The sequence below is a fragment of the Acomys minous genome (genome assembly GCF_964271855.1).
Source record: "Acomys minous genome assembly, chromosome: 8".
Classification (NCBI taxonomy): Eukaryota; Metazoa; Chordata; class Mammalia; order Rodentia; family Muridae; genus Acomys; species Acomys minous.
Window position 1 is genome coordinate 47,900 of NC_140489.1, and position 16,697 is coordinate 64,596.

At 40.2% G+C, this 16,697-nt stretch overlaps 1 protein-coding gene across 4 annotated transcripts; it reads right to left on the bottom strand.

The window, feature by feature from the left end:
- Positions 1-491: 491 nt before the first annotated feature.
- LOC311603116 (uncharacterized protein) lies at positions 492-15,691 on the bottom strand. 4 transcript variants are annotated; one of them, XM_084791943.1, is made up of 5 exons: positions 15,520-15,691; positions 13,680-13,753; positions 4,677-4,803; positions 4,425-4,485; positions 492-3,365 (listed from the first exon to the last, which is right to left on the bottom strand). In XM_084791943.1, exons 3-5 carry the CDS (start codon positions 4,708-4,710, stop codon positions 1,556-1,558), a joined length of 1,905 nt encoding a protein of 634 aa, XP_084648069.1. In that variant the 5' UTR covers positions 4,711-4,803; positions 13,680-13,753; positions 15,520-15,691; the 3' UTR covers positions 492-1,555. The 4 variants fall into 4 exon arrangements, with proteins under 4 accessions (XP_084648069.1, XP_084648068.1, XP_084648071.1 ...); XM_084791942.1 differs by lacking the exon at positions 13,680-13,753; XM_084791945.1 differs by lacking the exon at positions 4,425-4,485.
- Between the last annotated feature and the right edge of the window lie 1,006 nt (positions 15,692-16,697).

Sequence of the window (16,697 nt, forward strand, 5' to 3'; positions counted from 1 at the left end):
GCCGAAGAAAACTGTGACCAGATTCTCAGCCCAGTCTCCTGAAGAAAGGAACCTACAATCATTGTTTTGTCTTGAAATCCTACAATAACATAAATTGGAAAATCACTTCATATGTTCTCAATAATTGGGTTATTTTCTTTGCTTTAATTTCAGCCATTTACAAGTGTTTGAAATACGTTTGTATGTATATACCTGTGCCATTGTGTGTATATAGCAGAGAAAGGCCTACTATCTACTTTTCCTATGTGAGTTCTAGAGATGAAATCCAGGGAGTCAGTTAGCTCAAGTAACCTCATTGGCCCTTATTTGGGTTTAAAAATTATTTAGATATGTGCTGGTGTATGAGTGTGCATGTGCCACAGTCCAAGTGTGGAAATATGAGAAAATACTTAGGTGTAATATAGGTCTCCCAAGGATTGAACTCAGGTCATCAGGTTTAGCAGAAATCAAGTTTAGCAACTGAGATAATTCTCTGACATTTACTTGTGGTTTTGAGAGTGTTATGAACAAGTTTTATTTAAGAATAAACTAAGACATTAAAAAAAAAAGACAGCAGAATATCATTTTCATTTGGAAATAGGATTATTAAAATTGTCCTGTTTTATTCCATCCTCAGATGACAATGTTTAAAATCTAAAAAGAAGACAATATTTTACTGATGTAATGTCTCAACTAATCTTATTTGACCATCAGTGAAATGGCTCAATGGGATGACTATGGTGTGCAAAGCTGGCAAGATGACCCTGATCACCATATAAAGATGGCCAATGTAGACCCCACAGAGTTGTCTTCCAGTCTCCGCATAACTGTTATGGCCTAAGAAATCATAATCACATTGCGCGCGCGCACACACACACACACACACACACACACACACACACACACACACACACACACACCATATAATTAAATTTAAAACAAATTGTTAAAAAAGAACTTAAAAAATTATAACACAAGTGCTGAGGCATCTAAAGGCTTAACTATAGAATTTTTCTTCGGTATGATTGGTTCATGTAACAGAAACCAAGCATGTAAGCTTGAAGTGAGAGAAATCAATCCTTGACAATTGGGAAAGATTCAGGAAATTCTGCCTTGTTGGAGGAAACATGTCACTTGCGGTGGGCTTCACATCCACACACCATTTCTAGTTCCCATTCTCTGCTGCAGATTGAGGATGTGAGGTGTGAGCTTCCTGCTTTAGCTGTCACGTATGACACTTGTAATGCCAATTTCATAATGATTCCGTATCCCTCTGGAACCATTAGCCAAATTAAACTCCTTTATACATTGTCTTAGACATTGTTTTATTACAGCAACAGAAAAAGCACCACTACACATTCTAAGCAGACATCATAACACAAAGGCATTGAGTACATTCATAAGGTTTCTCTCTAGTATGTGTTCCTTTCTACACTCAAAGGTAACTGTGAAGGGCAAAGATCTTACAACATTGCTTACATTCATAGGGTTTCTCTCCAGTATGAATACTTTTGTGACTATATATATATATATACACATACATATACACACACACATGTGCAAAGGCTTCACCGTGTTAAATACATTCATAGGATTTCTTTCTATAATGAATTTTTACATGCCTTTGAAGATCACTGTGAGATGCAAAGGCTTTAATACATTGGTTACATTCATAAGGTTTCTCTCCAGTATGTGTTCTTTCATGCCTTTGAAGATGACTGAGGCATATAAAGGCTTTACCACACTGATTACATTCATAGGGTTTCTCTCCAGTATGTGTTCTTTTATGCATTTGGAGACTTTTGTGATGTGAAAAGGCTTTATCACATTGATTACATTTGAGGGGTTTCTCTCCAGTATGTGTTCTTTTATGTACTTGAAGATAACCACGATAAGCAAAGGCTTTACCACACTGATTACATTCATAGGGCTTCTCTCCAGTATGTGTTCTTTTATGTATCTGAAGACAAGCATGATATGCAAAGGCTTTACCACATTGATTACATTCATAGGGTTTCTCTCCAGTATGTATTCTTTTATGTATCTCAAGGTAACAGTGTTGTGAAAATGCTTTATCACATTGATTACATTTGTGAGGTTTCTCTCTAGTATGATTTCTTTCATGTCTTTGAAGTTGACCAGGATATGCAAAGGTTTTACCACATTGGTTACATTTATTAGGTTTCTCTCCAGAATGTGTTTTTTTATGTATTCGGAGATAACTGTGTTGTGAAAAGGACTTATCACATTGATTACATTTGTAAAGTTTCTCTCCAGTATGTGTTGTATTATGTTGTCGGAGACTACTAAGAAAAGCAAAGGTTTTGCCGCACTGGTTACATTCATATGGTTTCTCTCCAGTATGTGTTCTTTTATGTTTTTGGAGACTACTCTGACATGCAAAGGCTTTACCACATTGAATACATTCATAGGGTTTCTCTCCAGTATGTGTTCTTTTATGTATTTGAAGATAACCAGGATATGCAAAGGCTTTATCACAGTGATTACATTTATAGGGTTTCTCTCCAGTATGAGTTCTTTTATGTATTTGTAGAGAAATGTCTTGTGAAAAGGCCTTATCACATTGATTACATTTGTAGGGTTTCTCTCCAGTATGTGTTCTTTTATGTATTCGAAGATAAGCACGATATGCAAAGGCTTTACCACACTGATTACATTCAAATGTGTTCTCTTCTATATGTGTTCCTTTATGCATTTGGAGAGTACTGTGATGTGCAAAGTCTTCACCATTTTGAATACCTTCATAGGGTTTCTCTTCAGTATGTGTTCTTCTATGTAATTGAAGTTGACCACGATATGCAAAGGCTTTACCACAATGTTTACATTCATAGGGTTTTTCTCCAGTATGTATTCTTTTATGTATTCGGAGAGAACTGCGTTGTGAAAAGGCTTTCCCGCATTGGTTACATTCATAAGGTTTCTCTCCAGCATGAGTTCTTTCATGCCTTTGAAGATGGCTGAGACATGCAAAGGCTTTACTACATTGATTACATTCATAGGGCTTCTCTCCAGTATGTGTTCTTTTATGTATTCGAAGATAACCACGATATGCAAAGGCTTTACCACACTGAATGCATTCATAGGGCTTCTCTCCAGTATGTGTTCTTTTATGTATTTGAAGATAACCAGGATATGCAAAGGCTTTATCACACTGATTACATTTATAGGGTTTCTCTCCAGCATGTGTTTTTTTATGTGTTTGGAGATGACTATGCTGTGAAAAGGCTTTATCACATTGATCACAGCTGTAGGTTTTCTTTCCAGTATGTGTTCTTTTACGTATTTGGAGACTACTGTGATGTGCAAAGACTTCATCATATTGAATACCTCCATAGGATTTCTCTCCAATATGACTTCTTTCATGCCTGCAAAGATAATTGGAACATGTGAAAGCTTTATCACACTTATTACACTGATGAATGTTTTTATCTCTAGGAATTAATTTTATAATTTGGTCTAGTTGTAAAGAAAGAGGAAACATATCTTAAGGTTTTATCACTTTTTTTACATTCATGGTTTCCTTTTCATTATCAGTTATTTTGTGTCTTTGAAGATACCTGTGATGGTAAGAATATTTAGTGTATGGCTCACATTTATAGCATCCTTTTTCTATAGTGTTTTCCACATATTTGAAGTAATTGTTCTGGGAGAGACAGGTATATTGCTTCTTTCAATATCTCTATGCTCACATGGCTTATATCCATTGTGACATATGAAATACCTATTAATATAAGAATAACACTCTGGGAGGCAGAGGCAGGAGGATCTCTGTGACTTTGAGGACAGCCAGGCCTACAAAGAGAGTTCAGGACAGCCAAGGCTACACAAAGAAGCCTGTCTTCAGGGAGGAGGAGGAGGAAGAGGAGGAGGAGGAGGAGGAGGAAGAGGAGATGAAGAAGAAAAGAAGGAGGAGGAGAAAAAAAGATTTCCACATTGCATTTACAGTTTGACTTCTTCTTGTTCCTCATAGACATGTGGTAGAGGGATTAAGGTTTTGTCACAACAACATTCTTGACTCTCATAAACTACCCCTCTCACTAAGCTTAGCAACATTACTACAAGTATATGAGTAATATATAATAGTTTTATTAAAGAATTGAGCCTATACCTTTTGAGATATATATGTATATATATTATAAAACTATACAGATTGGCAGTTCTACAGAGTAGCTATAAATGTGTTTACGATTCAAATGGTAATATCTATTAAGGCATTGTTTCCTTGTTTTCTTTCTTAGAGAAATGCCTTGCAAACACAAATCAGATACCTGGCATTGAGGTACATAGATTTGTGAGAATTTAATAATCATTGATACACTTAAAGCACTGTTTTTTTTCCATACTGTTGCTTATCTTTAAAACTTCCAGGACACATTAAAACTTCTTCAAAGGAATATTCATATCAACTTGCAGATGAAAATTACCTTCCATGTCTTCTAGAACTTTGACAATGTTCTTTAATAGTATCATCTTCCCAATTGTAGCCTAAAATATAGTATCAGAAAATGTATGATATATTATTGGAAATTAGGCAAAATTTAAGTTACTATCTTCAGTGAGAGACTAATTTATTCACCTCAAAGTTCATTCTCAATTGAAATTACAGAATATCATCAATTACAAAGAAATAGTTGTCCCTTTATTTTACAAAGTGAAAGAAAAATTCACTGTCTTACCTATAGCAGTGAGGTTCCTGTACGTCTCCAGCATCACATCTTTGTAGAGACTCTTTTGGGAAGGATCCAGCAAAGCCCATTCTTCTCGTGTAAAGTCCACATGCACATCATCATAGGTCACTGTATTCTAAAATATCCCATACATGAGTACAACAGAAATCATGATACTGACAACATTGTAAATGTATACTTCATTGACAATGTGTTCATATAATCCTGATGCTTTCCCAACTTATGTTTTCACTCAGAAGTTCTAATGCAATCACCAAGTCATTTTAGAAGGCAACTGAATAATGAGGGTCACCTCCATCATTTCTTCACCCTTTCAATAAGATATAGCCTTGTATGAAAAATGCCAATTAACAGACACAAATAGAGAAAGCAAACAGTACTGAGCACACATCAGAGAAATTGTGTGAACAATTACTAACTACAAAACATTATGGCCAAGCTTGCCTTTAATCCTAGCACTCAGGAGGCAGAGGCAAGTATATCTCATTGAATTGGGTGCCAGCCTGATCTATGCAGGACATCCAGAGGTACCTTTTAAGACCCTGTCTCCCCTGAATTATGCATTCAGTCCAATTCTGTATTTATCTTCCAGAATCCTGAATTGCCCCAGTTTAAAATGTAACATTAGAAAGATCTTACTAAAAGGAAGTGCATGTTTAAACAATTACAAGTGGACAGATGAAAATCTTAGCAATGTAAATAAACAACACAGGGCAGTAGAGGTGGCTCAACAGTGAATAACTCTCGCTGATCTTGCAAGTAATTGGGCTCAATTGCAAGTGCTTACATGGGGGCTTCACAACTATCCATTATTCCAAGTTTGGTGCTGAGGCCATCTTCCGACTACTGTGAGGATTAGGTACACATGAGGTAAATATTCATGCACATAGACAAAATACTCATATTCAACAAAAAAAATCAAAACTAACAAAGAAGGCTCAGGCAGTATTAATGTCATGAATACATGCCACCCTGAGAAATAGAATATACTCTGCAAAATCTCAAAATTCATGTGGATGAAGATCAGTACAGCAGCATATGTTTGACATGTACAAAAACCTACATTCTAGGCCCATCAACCAATTATATAAAAAAATTTAAAAAGCCAGGTATATTGGGCCATATTAAATCCCAGCACTCTGGAGCAAGAGTCAGGCAGACCTCTAAGTTCGCAGCCTGCTGGTCTACATACCTACTTTTAGGGCACCCAGGGCTACACAGAGAAACTTTGTCTTCAAAAATAAAAACAAAAACAACAAAACTAAGAATATAAAAACATTAGGCTTGCAAAATAGCTTAGCATTGAATAGCAATTGCTTCTACTCTATCTTATGTAATTTAGGGATAGAGTCTACAATGGTGAAGGTATGACAGCATGAGAAGGAAGCTGATCAGTTTCAACCACAACGCAGTAGATACAAAGAACAGGAAATGGGTTGAGTCTATAGACACTCAAATCCCATCCCCAGTAAGGAATCTACAAAGGTTCCTCCTATAAATTATTTCTATGAGTTATGAGCTCCCCACCCCACCCCAAAAAAGCCACAAAGGAGAGACAAGTGTTCAAATACGTCATCCTATCTGGCAGCTCTTTAATCAAGTATATCCTGTCCCTGGTCACTATAGGCTCATGGTGATCTTATGATGAAAATTAATTTAATCTAACTTCAATGATCCTAATAGGCTGCAACAACTTACTTGTACAATGTTCAAATATTCAGTCTCTTTTGACACTCAAGACAATCTCTTGACTGCCACATCTTGTAAAATCAAAAAATAAGTTATATCTTTCCAACATACAATGGCACAAAATACCCCTTCCCATTCCAGTAGAGAGGAGTGTACACATAGTGAGGAAGACTGGACCAAGGCAAGAAACCTAGCAGGGCAAACAACAAATCCTGGACCTCTGTCTCACATATATGGGGCATCAGTTTCAAGAGGCTTAGATGGCCCAAACCTTGCAACTTTTCATACATCTCTCAGTTTGTTACTTCCACTCCCTATATGCAGCTCTTCCTGGCAGGTGCATCGTAGCTTTTAGGTATCTCAATGTCTTATGATCTCAAAACGCAACTCAGGCTTTATCTACACAGCTTCATGCAATGCACTCTCACAGCATCCTCTCTCAATGGAGCTCCGAGTCTGCCAAACATAGATGGCAGGAACCATGCTGAACTAAAACCACAAAGGAAAAAAAATCCATGACCTTATACTTTTTATCTTTCTTGTTTTCAGAATCATCACATGAGTGATCCCCCAAAGTTTGCTTTCTAAATTGGGATGGACCCTGCTACATTTGCAGCAGGTTTGTATGAAGCTCTTTCCTGGGACTAGGAATCACTTTGCCTACTCCTTTCATTGACTGAAGGTGTAGCAGGTGGGAGTGTTACCCTTTGGGCACCCTCTAGGCTTCTAATCCAGAGCAAAAGCCTTCTCTTTAATGGTGATAAACACCCTGACATTTCCTGCCTCTGTTTCAGCATTTGATTGCCATCTGAAATATCCAGAGCTGGTTTTCTCTACAAACCACAGACTTGGCATTTATTTCGGCTCTCCCCCACCGACTATAGTCCTGAATGAGTCACTAGCAATAACCATCCAACAGATTCAGTACTCTGTCTAGGAAATCTCCTCACCATTTTTAAACTCTGCCTTATACATTTTCTCAGGGCATAGGCAGAATAAGAAATATTTTGGGCCAACTTATCATGTAAATGACCTATAGCTTAATTCTTTATGGAGTCCATTTTCCACTGAAATCCTATGACCTCAACTTCATCTGTCTTTATTACTCTCAATATGCCGATCTTCCACGTACTACATAAATAGTCGACTAAACTTTCTGTGGCTTTTGATATCTCAAGTCCTGATATTTTCCACATTCCTCCAAAAGAGAACAACCCCAGGTTCTGTCCAAATCACTTTTTGTGTATCATTTTTGCTCTAACTTGCGACTCTGCTGCTATAACTAAAAACATCTCAGGTCCTGCCACATCACAGTCAACCATTTTGGGAGATTAGGGTAGAAACTCAAGCTTCAAGAAAATTAAGGCAAAAGCAATGGGCAAACATTGTTTCTTGGCTTGCTCTCTCATTTAATCGCTGTGTCATGCTCAGCTAGCTCTCTTACCTAGCGCAGGCTTAGGGATATTGCCACCCTTAGTGAAAGAACCTTCCCATATCAATCACCAATCAACACAATCTCTTAAAGACATAGAAACCAACCATTTTGATGAGGTCATGCCCTCAATTGAGGCTCCCTCAGATGACTGTAGGCCCTAAAATGTTGACAACTGAAACTAATCAGGACACAGAGATAATATGTGGGAAGTTTAAAAACCCCCAAAACCAATGTGTTAACCACACCAATCACTTGAGCAGCAAATCCTCAAACACTGATGGCTGCAACAACTGGAAAACACATTTGGCGACAATGAGGAGCAGCAGCCTTTAAGATCAAGAAGAGAAAACTGTTTCTCCACAGAAAGTCCCCAAACTAACAAAAAATCTCAAACAATTCATAGCATAATATTGTACATTTTCAGGAGACAAAAATAGGTGAAAGTGTATCATTTTACAAAGAAACAATACAATTAGATTATAACTAATAAAATCATATACCATAGATGGCACCACAAATAAAAGGAGATAGGAAGACAGACCTTTAAGTCCCTTAAACAAGAACTACAATATTATAATCAAAATAAAAGAAATCACTGGCCACCACTCATCCTGTGCACTGTTTCTCTCCTTTACCAGTAATAGAAAATAGGTAGGAAGTGGCAAAAACCCAGTCAATTGGACAAAGAGGAAGCATAAGGAGTGGGAATTTTTTTAAAAAACCAAATCCACATCTTATAGAGGCCTGATATATAAAGTATATAAAGACCTTAAGAAACTAGATGTTCTAAAAACAACAAAAAAAAATCCAATTAAAAAATGGGATACAGATATAAACAGATAATTCTCAACAGAGCAATATCAAATGGCTGAGAAAGACTTATAGAAATCTTTACCATCTTAGCTATCAGGGAAATGCAAATCAAAACTACTTTGAGAATTCATCTTACACATGTCAGAATGGCTAACATCAATAATACAAGCAACAGTCCATGCTGGCAAGGATGTAGAGCAAGGGGAACACTCCTGCACTGCTTGTTGAAGTACAAACTAATAGAGTCACAATGGAAATCAATATTGTGGTTTATAAAAAAACTGGGGCTCCATCTACCAAGACCCAGATATACTAATCTTCCGTATATATCTAAAAGGTTGCTTCATCCTACCTCAAAGACATTTGCACAACTATGTTCATAGAAGCTTTATTTGTGTTAGCCAGGAACTGGAAACAAGCTGGATGACCCTCAACTAAAGAACGGATAAACAAAATGGAGTACGTAACTCAGCTGTGAGTATCATGAACTTATAGGCGAATGAATGAAACTAGAAAACAAATCACCCTAAGTCAGGTAACCTGGACCCAGAATGACAGATATGGTGCATTCACTTGTAAGTAAGTGGACATTAGCTATTGGGTAAATGATAATCAAGCTACACTCCACAAACACAGAGAGGTTAGGTAAAGAGGAGGACTATGAGGTGGGCATGGATCTCCCTGGAAAGGGAAATAGAATAGATTCTGTGAGTAGACTGGGTTTAATGGAACCGGAAGTAGGAGGGATCAATGGTAGGGGGAATAAAAGGACAGAGTATAGTGTAGGGAGAAACAGCTGGAATTAGGGGACATTTGGTGGTAAGTGCAGAAACCTAGTACACTGGCAACTTCCTGAGATCTATGAGGGTGACCCTGGTGAAGATTCCCAGTAATGGAGGATACAGAGTCTGAACCAGCCATCCTTTATAGCCAGGCAGTGTTGGGAATGGGTTACACTTGGTGGAGTTGGACAAGGAGGTCCCTTGGAGCTCCCTAAACAACCCATGCTGATGCTAGGAGATATTTTTGCTCTCTGAAAACTGACAGCAGAGCCCCATTGCTGAGCACAACTCCCACAGAGCTCACTGAACATATTGGTGAAGTGGGTACAAGTTTGGAGCCTTCAATCCTATGTTCTAGTCTCTTTGAAGAGAGAAGGTGTAGAGGAATGTTACTCAGAACATGGCTATGTGATCTAGCTGGCAAGAGATTATGTCCAAAGATCTTCTAGGCCTGTGTGATCCAGCTGGAATACAAACATGCCTTTAATCCAGGAGACAGAGACAAACAGATCTGAGTTCAAGGTTAGCCTGGTATAGAGCAAGTATCAAGTAAAGAAAAGTCTAGATCCAGCCATGGTGGTACATGCCTTTAATCCCAAAAGAAGGAAAAATTAGTTTGTATAAAGAAGCATCTATGTTTGAGTGTCATGTCTACTTGAGTGGCAGAAAAGGTGATGAATCAGAGATTTGACAGAATAGGATATGTTCAACTCTCACAAGAAGAGAGAGGAAAGGGAGCTACTTAAAGGGCAGTTTTACAGAGAGAATAGGCTTTCCCCCCCCTTTAAACCAGGACATTAATAGAGAGATGGATTGCAGAGAGAGAATTCAGGTGAAGACAGAATGAGCCAGAAAGTGAGAAGAAGCCAGAAGATTACAGCAGATTGCTGAGTTAGTTTGAGGCCAAGCAGAGCAATTCTGGGCCAAGAGAGAAGCTAGATTAAATAAATTAGCTGGGAGAAGAGTTTGAGCCAGAACAGCTGAGTTGAACCAGCCAGCCCAGAGTTCAGAAAGAACAAGAAAGGGTGATCTTATTAAGCAGTAAGTCTCAGAGGCTGAAAACATTCTAGGCCTAGGTTAGATTGTATGGAGGCTAGAAGGCTCCAGGACTAGGTTTAGGCCAGCAGGAGGCAGAAAGACTCCGAGACAGCTGAGCCAGAATAAAAGTTACTTTTACAAGAAGGTACTCTACAGGTTACAAAAAGAGAAACATGGACACCAACCCAGCTATAAAATCCTCAACTACAATCAGTCCCACCTGCAAGATGTGCTGGGGCATGGTGCTCCCACTGGTGCTCCTAATCACTAGGGCTGCCAAGAGTCTCTCACTAGCTTTAACCACCCATCTGGGCCTCAGGACAGTAGCAGCTCCCCTACTGGAGGACTAGAGATCGAAAGACTGAGACAGTACAGGCCTTCCCATCTCTGCCCTTCTGCCCTAGGGGCAGACAGAGCCCTAGTCTGCTAAGTTTGTAATTTAGTAGAACCTTCCACTCTCCCAGAGCACCTGTTCATCTTCCAAGGCACAAGGTTCTTTGTCTGCACTTTCCATTACATATGCAATGTCCAGTGCAGCCATCTCTATCTCATAGCTGGCAAGTCCTGAAGCCAAACTTCAGTCAAACTCAAACAGGGACAATTTAACCAAAAAGTGGCCTTGAGTTTGAAAGTAAGTAACAGTAAATGGGAGGTGAATGAAAAAAAGAAATAAAAAGGAAAGGACATGGCTGCTCCTAGGTATGGTGGAGTAGAAAGTTTATTATAGATAAAAAAGGAGAACATAGCCAGAGGCAGGGACATCTGGGGGAGTCAGGAGTGGACATGACTCTGAGTCATGTGAAGAGAAGGTGGAGAGGAAAGGGGAGAGCCAGACCAAGAGGCCAGGAAGGGAAATGGTAGATGAAAGAGACCAGGTAACCAACATGGTTGGATTATACAAGGAAGGGCAGCTGGAAGAAGGGCAACCCAATCCCTGGGTGAGAGGGTAGGTATGCCAGCCATTAATTACCCTTTAACAGGGACTGAAGGATACAGGGAAAACCTGACAGTCAGATCCACCTTGATTTGTTAAATAGGCACCTCAGCCATGTGACCTCAAGTCTCAGGGTTTGAGACTTAACGGGGGTGGGGGTGGGTGGAGGGTGGGAAGAGAAACGAGAAGGTTGAAATGATTTAATTATAATCTCAAATATTATTTTTAAAAGTTGAAACAGGCTTTATGGTCTAACATTCCCAAGGAAGTAGACATTTGTACTAGAGCACAGCAAGAATTATTCACACCTTTTCTCTCAGGCTACGCACTTTCAGAAAGGAGAAATAGCCTTCCTGTCAGGCACAGACACACCAGCTTGCCCAGATCTTTTGTGTTGGTTAAACTAGTGTTACCTAGAGAAATTTGGCTTCTAGAAGTAAGTTCAGTTCCTTATCCAGAGTCTTGATTGTCCTGGTCTGTGAACCCACAAAAATAGCCAGCTTGGACTTTTATTGATCGTCTAAAATTGAATACCTGGGTACCCACTGCTAATGCCTACTACTGCCAAACAGGAAAGCTCTCACCTCCTTCCTCCCAATCTTTTCTGTGCTATGACTACATCAGCTTTGAAGTTGGTCAGTGAACTCAATTCTTACCCAGGTCCCTCTTTATTTGTAAATCCTCCCAAAAAAGTCTGGGAGGTAGGAGGACACTCATTCACTAGTGTTTCTTCCTTCTCACCAACCAGTCAGGTTCATCTTAGAGGAGCTGTGGAACTGTCTTCGAGGTACTGGGCAGCAGAGGCAGGATTAGGTGTTCAAAGCAATTCTCAGTTACATAGCACTCATGAGGCAAGCCTGAGCTACAGAAGATATTGCTCTAAGCAGAAACAAATAATCAAAGTACTGGAGAAAAAGGAATAAAATTCTTACTGATCCAGAGACATTGGAGAATAGAAACAAATAAGATATAGCAGTGATGCATGAAGAAAATGAAATTTAAAAACACCAACAGTTGACTTCTTAAAAAGATAAATATAATTGGAAAAAAAAATAAAACAAACCACATAGCTAAACTGACTTTGAAACACAGCAGTCATTCCCTGGTTGAGGAAACGGCACTAATGAGATACTGTTTGACCCTGTGTGCAGTGTTAGCTGCTGAGACCTGTAACCTGACACACACAGCTGCAGCCTACGGCCTGTTTCTCAACTCTCTGAACTTACTTGTGTCAAGCAAGATTGCTTATATCTCCATAGGACAGTCCCTTAATTGGGAATTCAGTATTCATTGGCTCAACATAAACTCCCCATATTGTACATCCACCAATCTGGTATGTTTTCATTCACATGCATGAATTAACACACGTTGGGAAATCACAAAATTGTTCACCCTGCCTGAATCAGGCCCTTCTTCATAACGGTGACCCCTGCTGCTGACTCCCTTAAATTTTAGTCTGTAATATACTATTGCCTACACTGCTTTAACCAGGAGTGTACACAATAAATTGTTCCTACTGTTCTGGTCTGAAGGCAGAAGCCATGTTCCACATGCAAATCTTTTTCCTGTTGCTGCAGTGAGCAGTTAATTATACAACTTAAATGAGTATATTTAAAACTGTTGTGGTATATCCCTTCAACTTAAGGAATTAGTAAGTTTAATCAAGAGAAAAGCAAGGGAACAAAAGACTAGGATCAAGGTGACCTTAGTCAACACAGCTTGCCTCAGAAACATTTTTCTAACAGGCTGAAAATGCAGCTGTTCTAGAATTAATATACCTTCCCACGGAGACATCACTCCACACACAATTAAAAGATCAAGAAAAATCTCTTTAATATAGCTTGCATCCAGCTCTAGTTTGCACCAACATTTTGAGAACTCTAGAATTTTGGTTTCTTTAAAAAACACAGAAGTAAGCCAGGCATGCTGGTACATGTCTTTAATTCCAGCACTTGGGAGACAGAGGCAGGTGGATCTCTGTCAATTCAAGGCCAGCCTGTTCTACAAAGGTAGTCCCAGGGCTGTTACACATAGAAATCCTGTCTTGAAAAACCTAAAAGCAAAGCCAAACAAACAAATGAAAAATAACAAAACAACAACAAAAGCCAAACAAACAAACAAAAATTCCCACAGAAGTATTATGAGAATGTGCTTTTGTTTTAATCCCAAGTGTAGAGATCTGGGGCTGCTCCAGACTGTCCGCAGCAGCTGTCTACGATTTGCCTCATGCTCTAGCAGAAGCAAATAATTTCTGTGATAGTGTGACATTTGGAAGTCCCAGAACTTTTCAGAGGGCATACCAATTGGAGGGTCCCAAGAGGCAGGTTAGGGTGATGTTGGCCTTTTAGGGAGGTTGGTTGTAGTTTGTTAGTAGCTGTGGTCAAAGAAGAAACAAAAGGAAAGAGATTAGATTCAGGGATCTCTTTCTTCGCTACCCTTGTTTCTCCCCTACCTAGTGTTAGGGGGTAAAGGGGGCTGGGAGATAAAGGATGTGGAAAAGAACAAACCACAAATCGGCAAAGCCCTGCTACACTGGTTAATGTTAACTGGGGAGCCAGCATAGAACAATTTTGTATTCCACATATGCTGCCATCCTTAAGTCTCTGCCAGGTTCATACCCCAGGTTACAGTCAGAACAATTTAAGTAAGGACGGGAAGCTGAAAGTCTAGCCGCTTGGGCAGATGGGAGATTTACACTGCAAAGACATTCCCAGTGCCTCAAACAGCAGAACATTCTTCAGTGACAGGATCCTAGGTGGAAAGTCCCAGAGGATGAAAAGACAGAAGGTAGAAAGTATAAAAGCTGGGGTGGGGAGGTCTTGCAAAAGCTATGTCTTATACTCAGTAAGCTTAAGAACAATAGCATTTTGTGTACTACTTCCAGGGGTGAAAATGGAATGAAATAGGAGATATCTATAAAGTCAGCAGAGACTATCATATAATGAGACAAATCTAGGAGGAGTCCAATCAAAGAGTGCGGCCCAAGGAGAACTCAGAGTATCTCAAGAACATTGCTGACCAAGCCTACAGTGGATTTGGCACTGATGATCACAGCCCCATGTGCTGGGACGAGTTGGGTTCTCAGAATCTCAAGCAAGCCCTCCCCAAAGGTCCTGGCCTGAGACCATAACCAGCTCCCCCAAGCACATTCCTGTTTTTGGAGAAGGAATTCTATTTTATTTCTATACCTCTGAGTTTTAGAGAAAGCATCCAAGGCCTAGGCCCCAGATTATAACTGGCTCTGCATAACATGTTTCAGGGTTTCAGAAGGAGCTGCCATTCTTTGTACATGAGGACCTCAGAGAAAGCCTTGCTTGATCAGGCCAGCCTCAACACAACAGAGCTTTTCCTTTTCAAATGGTTGTCACCAGGTGCCACCTTGCCAATGTGGCAGAACTATGGTTTTTTCAAGAAGAAAACGGAACCTTTATGGCACACCAGGATTTAATGCTGATTAAACCCTAACCCTAACCCTATAATGCCCCATTACGCAGCCTGTTAGAGGCTCTTGGATATGGGGACGGGCTTAGTGGCTGGTTGTTAATCAGGCTTGTCTCCTTTGCTACAGTTTGGAGCCATATTTCTGGACAATCCTGGTGAACAAACGTGTATCCTAGCATCCTAATCCCTAATAGGCCTGGTTAGCACATTACTTATCTGTGGGGTGTTTTAGAGGCAGTCCTTTGTCATCTAAATTCTGCTTGTTGTGACTTACTATTTCCTAAGCATTGATAATTCCTTTGTATCATCAATTCTACTCGTTTACACCGTAACTTAACATTGGCGTGCTACCCACACACACAAAATTAATTCCAAATGGATCTTACACCTAAATGTTAAATGCTAAGGGCAGAACTTGTAGAAGACACTAAAGAAACTAGGACTCTCCGCGTTTGGCATCCTGCCAAGGCTGTTTCTGCACACAAGTCCCTGCTCCACGTGCTCTGCGCAGATGCAGCCTCATAACGAAGTTACTCAGAGGCCACGGGGTGTCTAATGAGTGGCTGGGACTACAAGGGGCTTCACAGGTGGCCGCATCTGACCGCGGGTACCCATCCAGCCCGGAAAAGAACCACCACGCCAGCTCTCGCTGTTCAGCTGCCTGCTCCTCCCCGTTGTGGGCAGTGGCCGTGTGCTCACCATGTCGCGGCTTCGGGGCTTGCCTGAGCTCTCCTCACAGCAGCAGCGATCACAGAACAGCACACCAATTCAATCAAGCCCGCTCAGCTACTGAGCGGAACCTGTAGCAAGGCACCCGGAAGAACTTGCCTCCTCTTCTGATTGACATGTCTGATTGAAGGCTCTGATTGGCCAGTGACTCGAGTGAAAGGAGCGCCTCCCTTAGGGTGAGCGTGTGCCGACGGGACTCTTGGGTTCCTGGGCCAGGATTCCAGTCCAAGGCCAGATCTTTTCCAGATCTGCAGGGATTTGCATTTCAGGAGCACGTGTGCCGGACCTATAAAAGCTAACCCTTCTGTTTTCCAACCCAGCCCGGAGGGATGACGCACAACTCCACCTCTCACTGCTTAACTCCTCCCCTTTGTGGGCTGTGATCTGGCCTTCACCCCGTCCCAACTTCAGAAATTGCCTGAGTTTTCTGGCACACTACGCTGTAGGCACTTCCCCTTCTTCCTCCTGGAATCAAGGTTGTTAGCTTGCATAGCCCATTGCTCAATTTACAATGGAGTTATAAATTTGTTCCACAAGATGAAGGGTGTCCAGATTATTATACAGAGAGATTTTAGGAAACAAGATTTTTGTGTTGCAGCTTCATGCTAGGTTCAGGCAAACTGAAGCTGCTTTCCACCTGATAGGTATGAGACAAGCCTGGGAGAAAAGCAGGAGACAGATGACAAACACAGTGGAACGCTTTTGTTAGAAGAGACAACTTCTTCAGTGGGAAGGTGAAAAACAAAACAAAACACCAACACAGCAGTATTAGTAAAGGTTCACTAGATGAACTGAACCGAGAGAATGAATTGCTATATGTAGAAAGTGGGTTTATTAGAATGCCTCACAGACTGTGGTCTAACTAGTCCAACAATTGCTATTTACCAATGGAAAGTTAAGAATCCAGTAGTGGTACAGTCTATGTGGCTTGATGTTTCAGCCTGTCTCCAGTTTATACCAGAATTCCAAAGAAGTAGGCTCGAATGCCAGAAAACAAAACAAAACAACAAAACGAAACAAAAACTTGCTAGCCAGAGGTAGGACAAGCAAAGAGATTTGCCAGCTTCAGTGTCCATTATGTTTGTAGGCTGCTACCAGAATCTGTGGCCTAGATTAAAAGTGTATCTTATTACTTAAAAAGATACAGA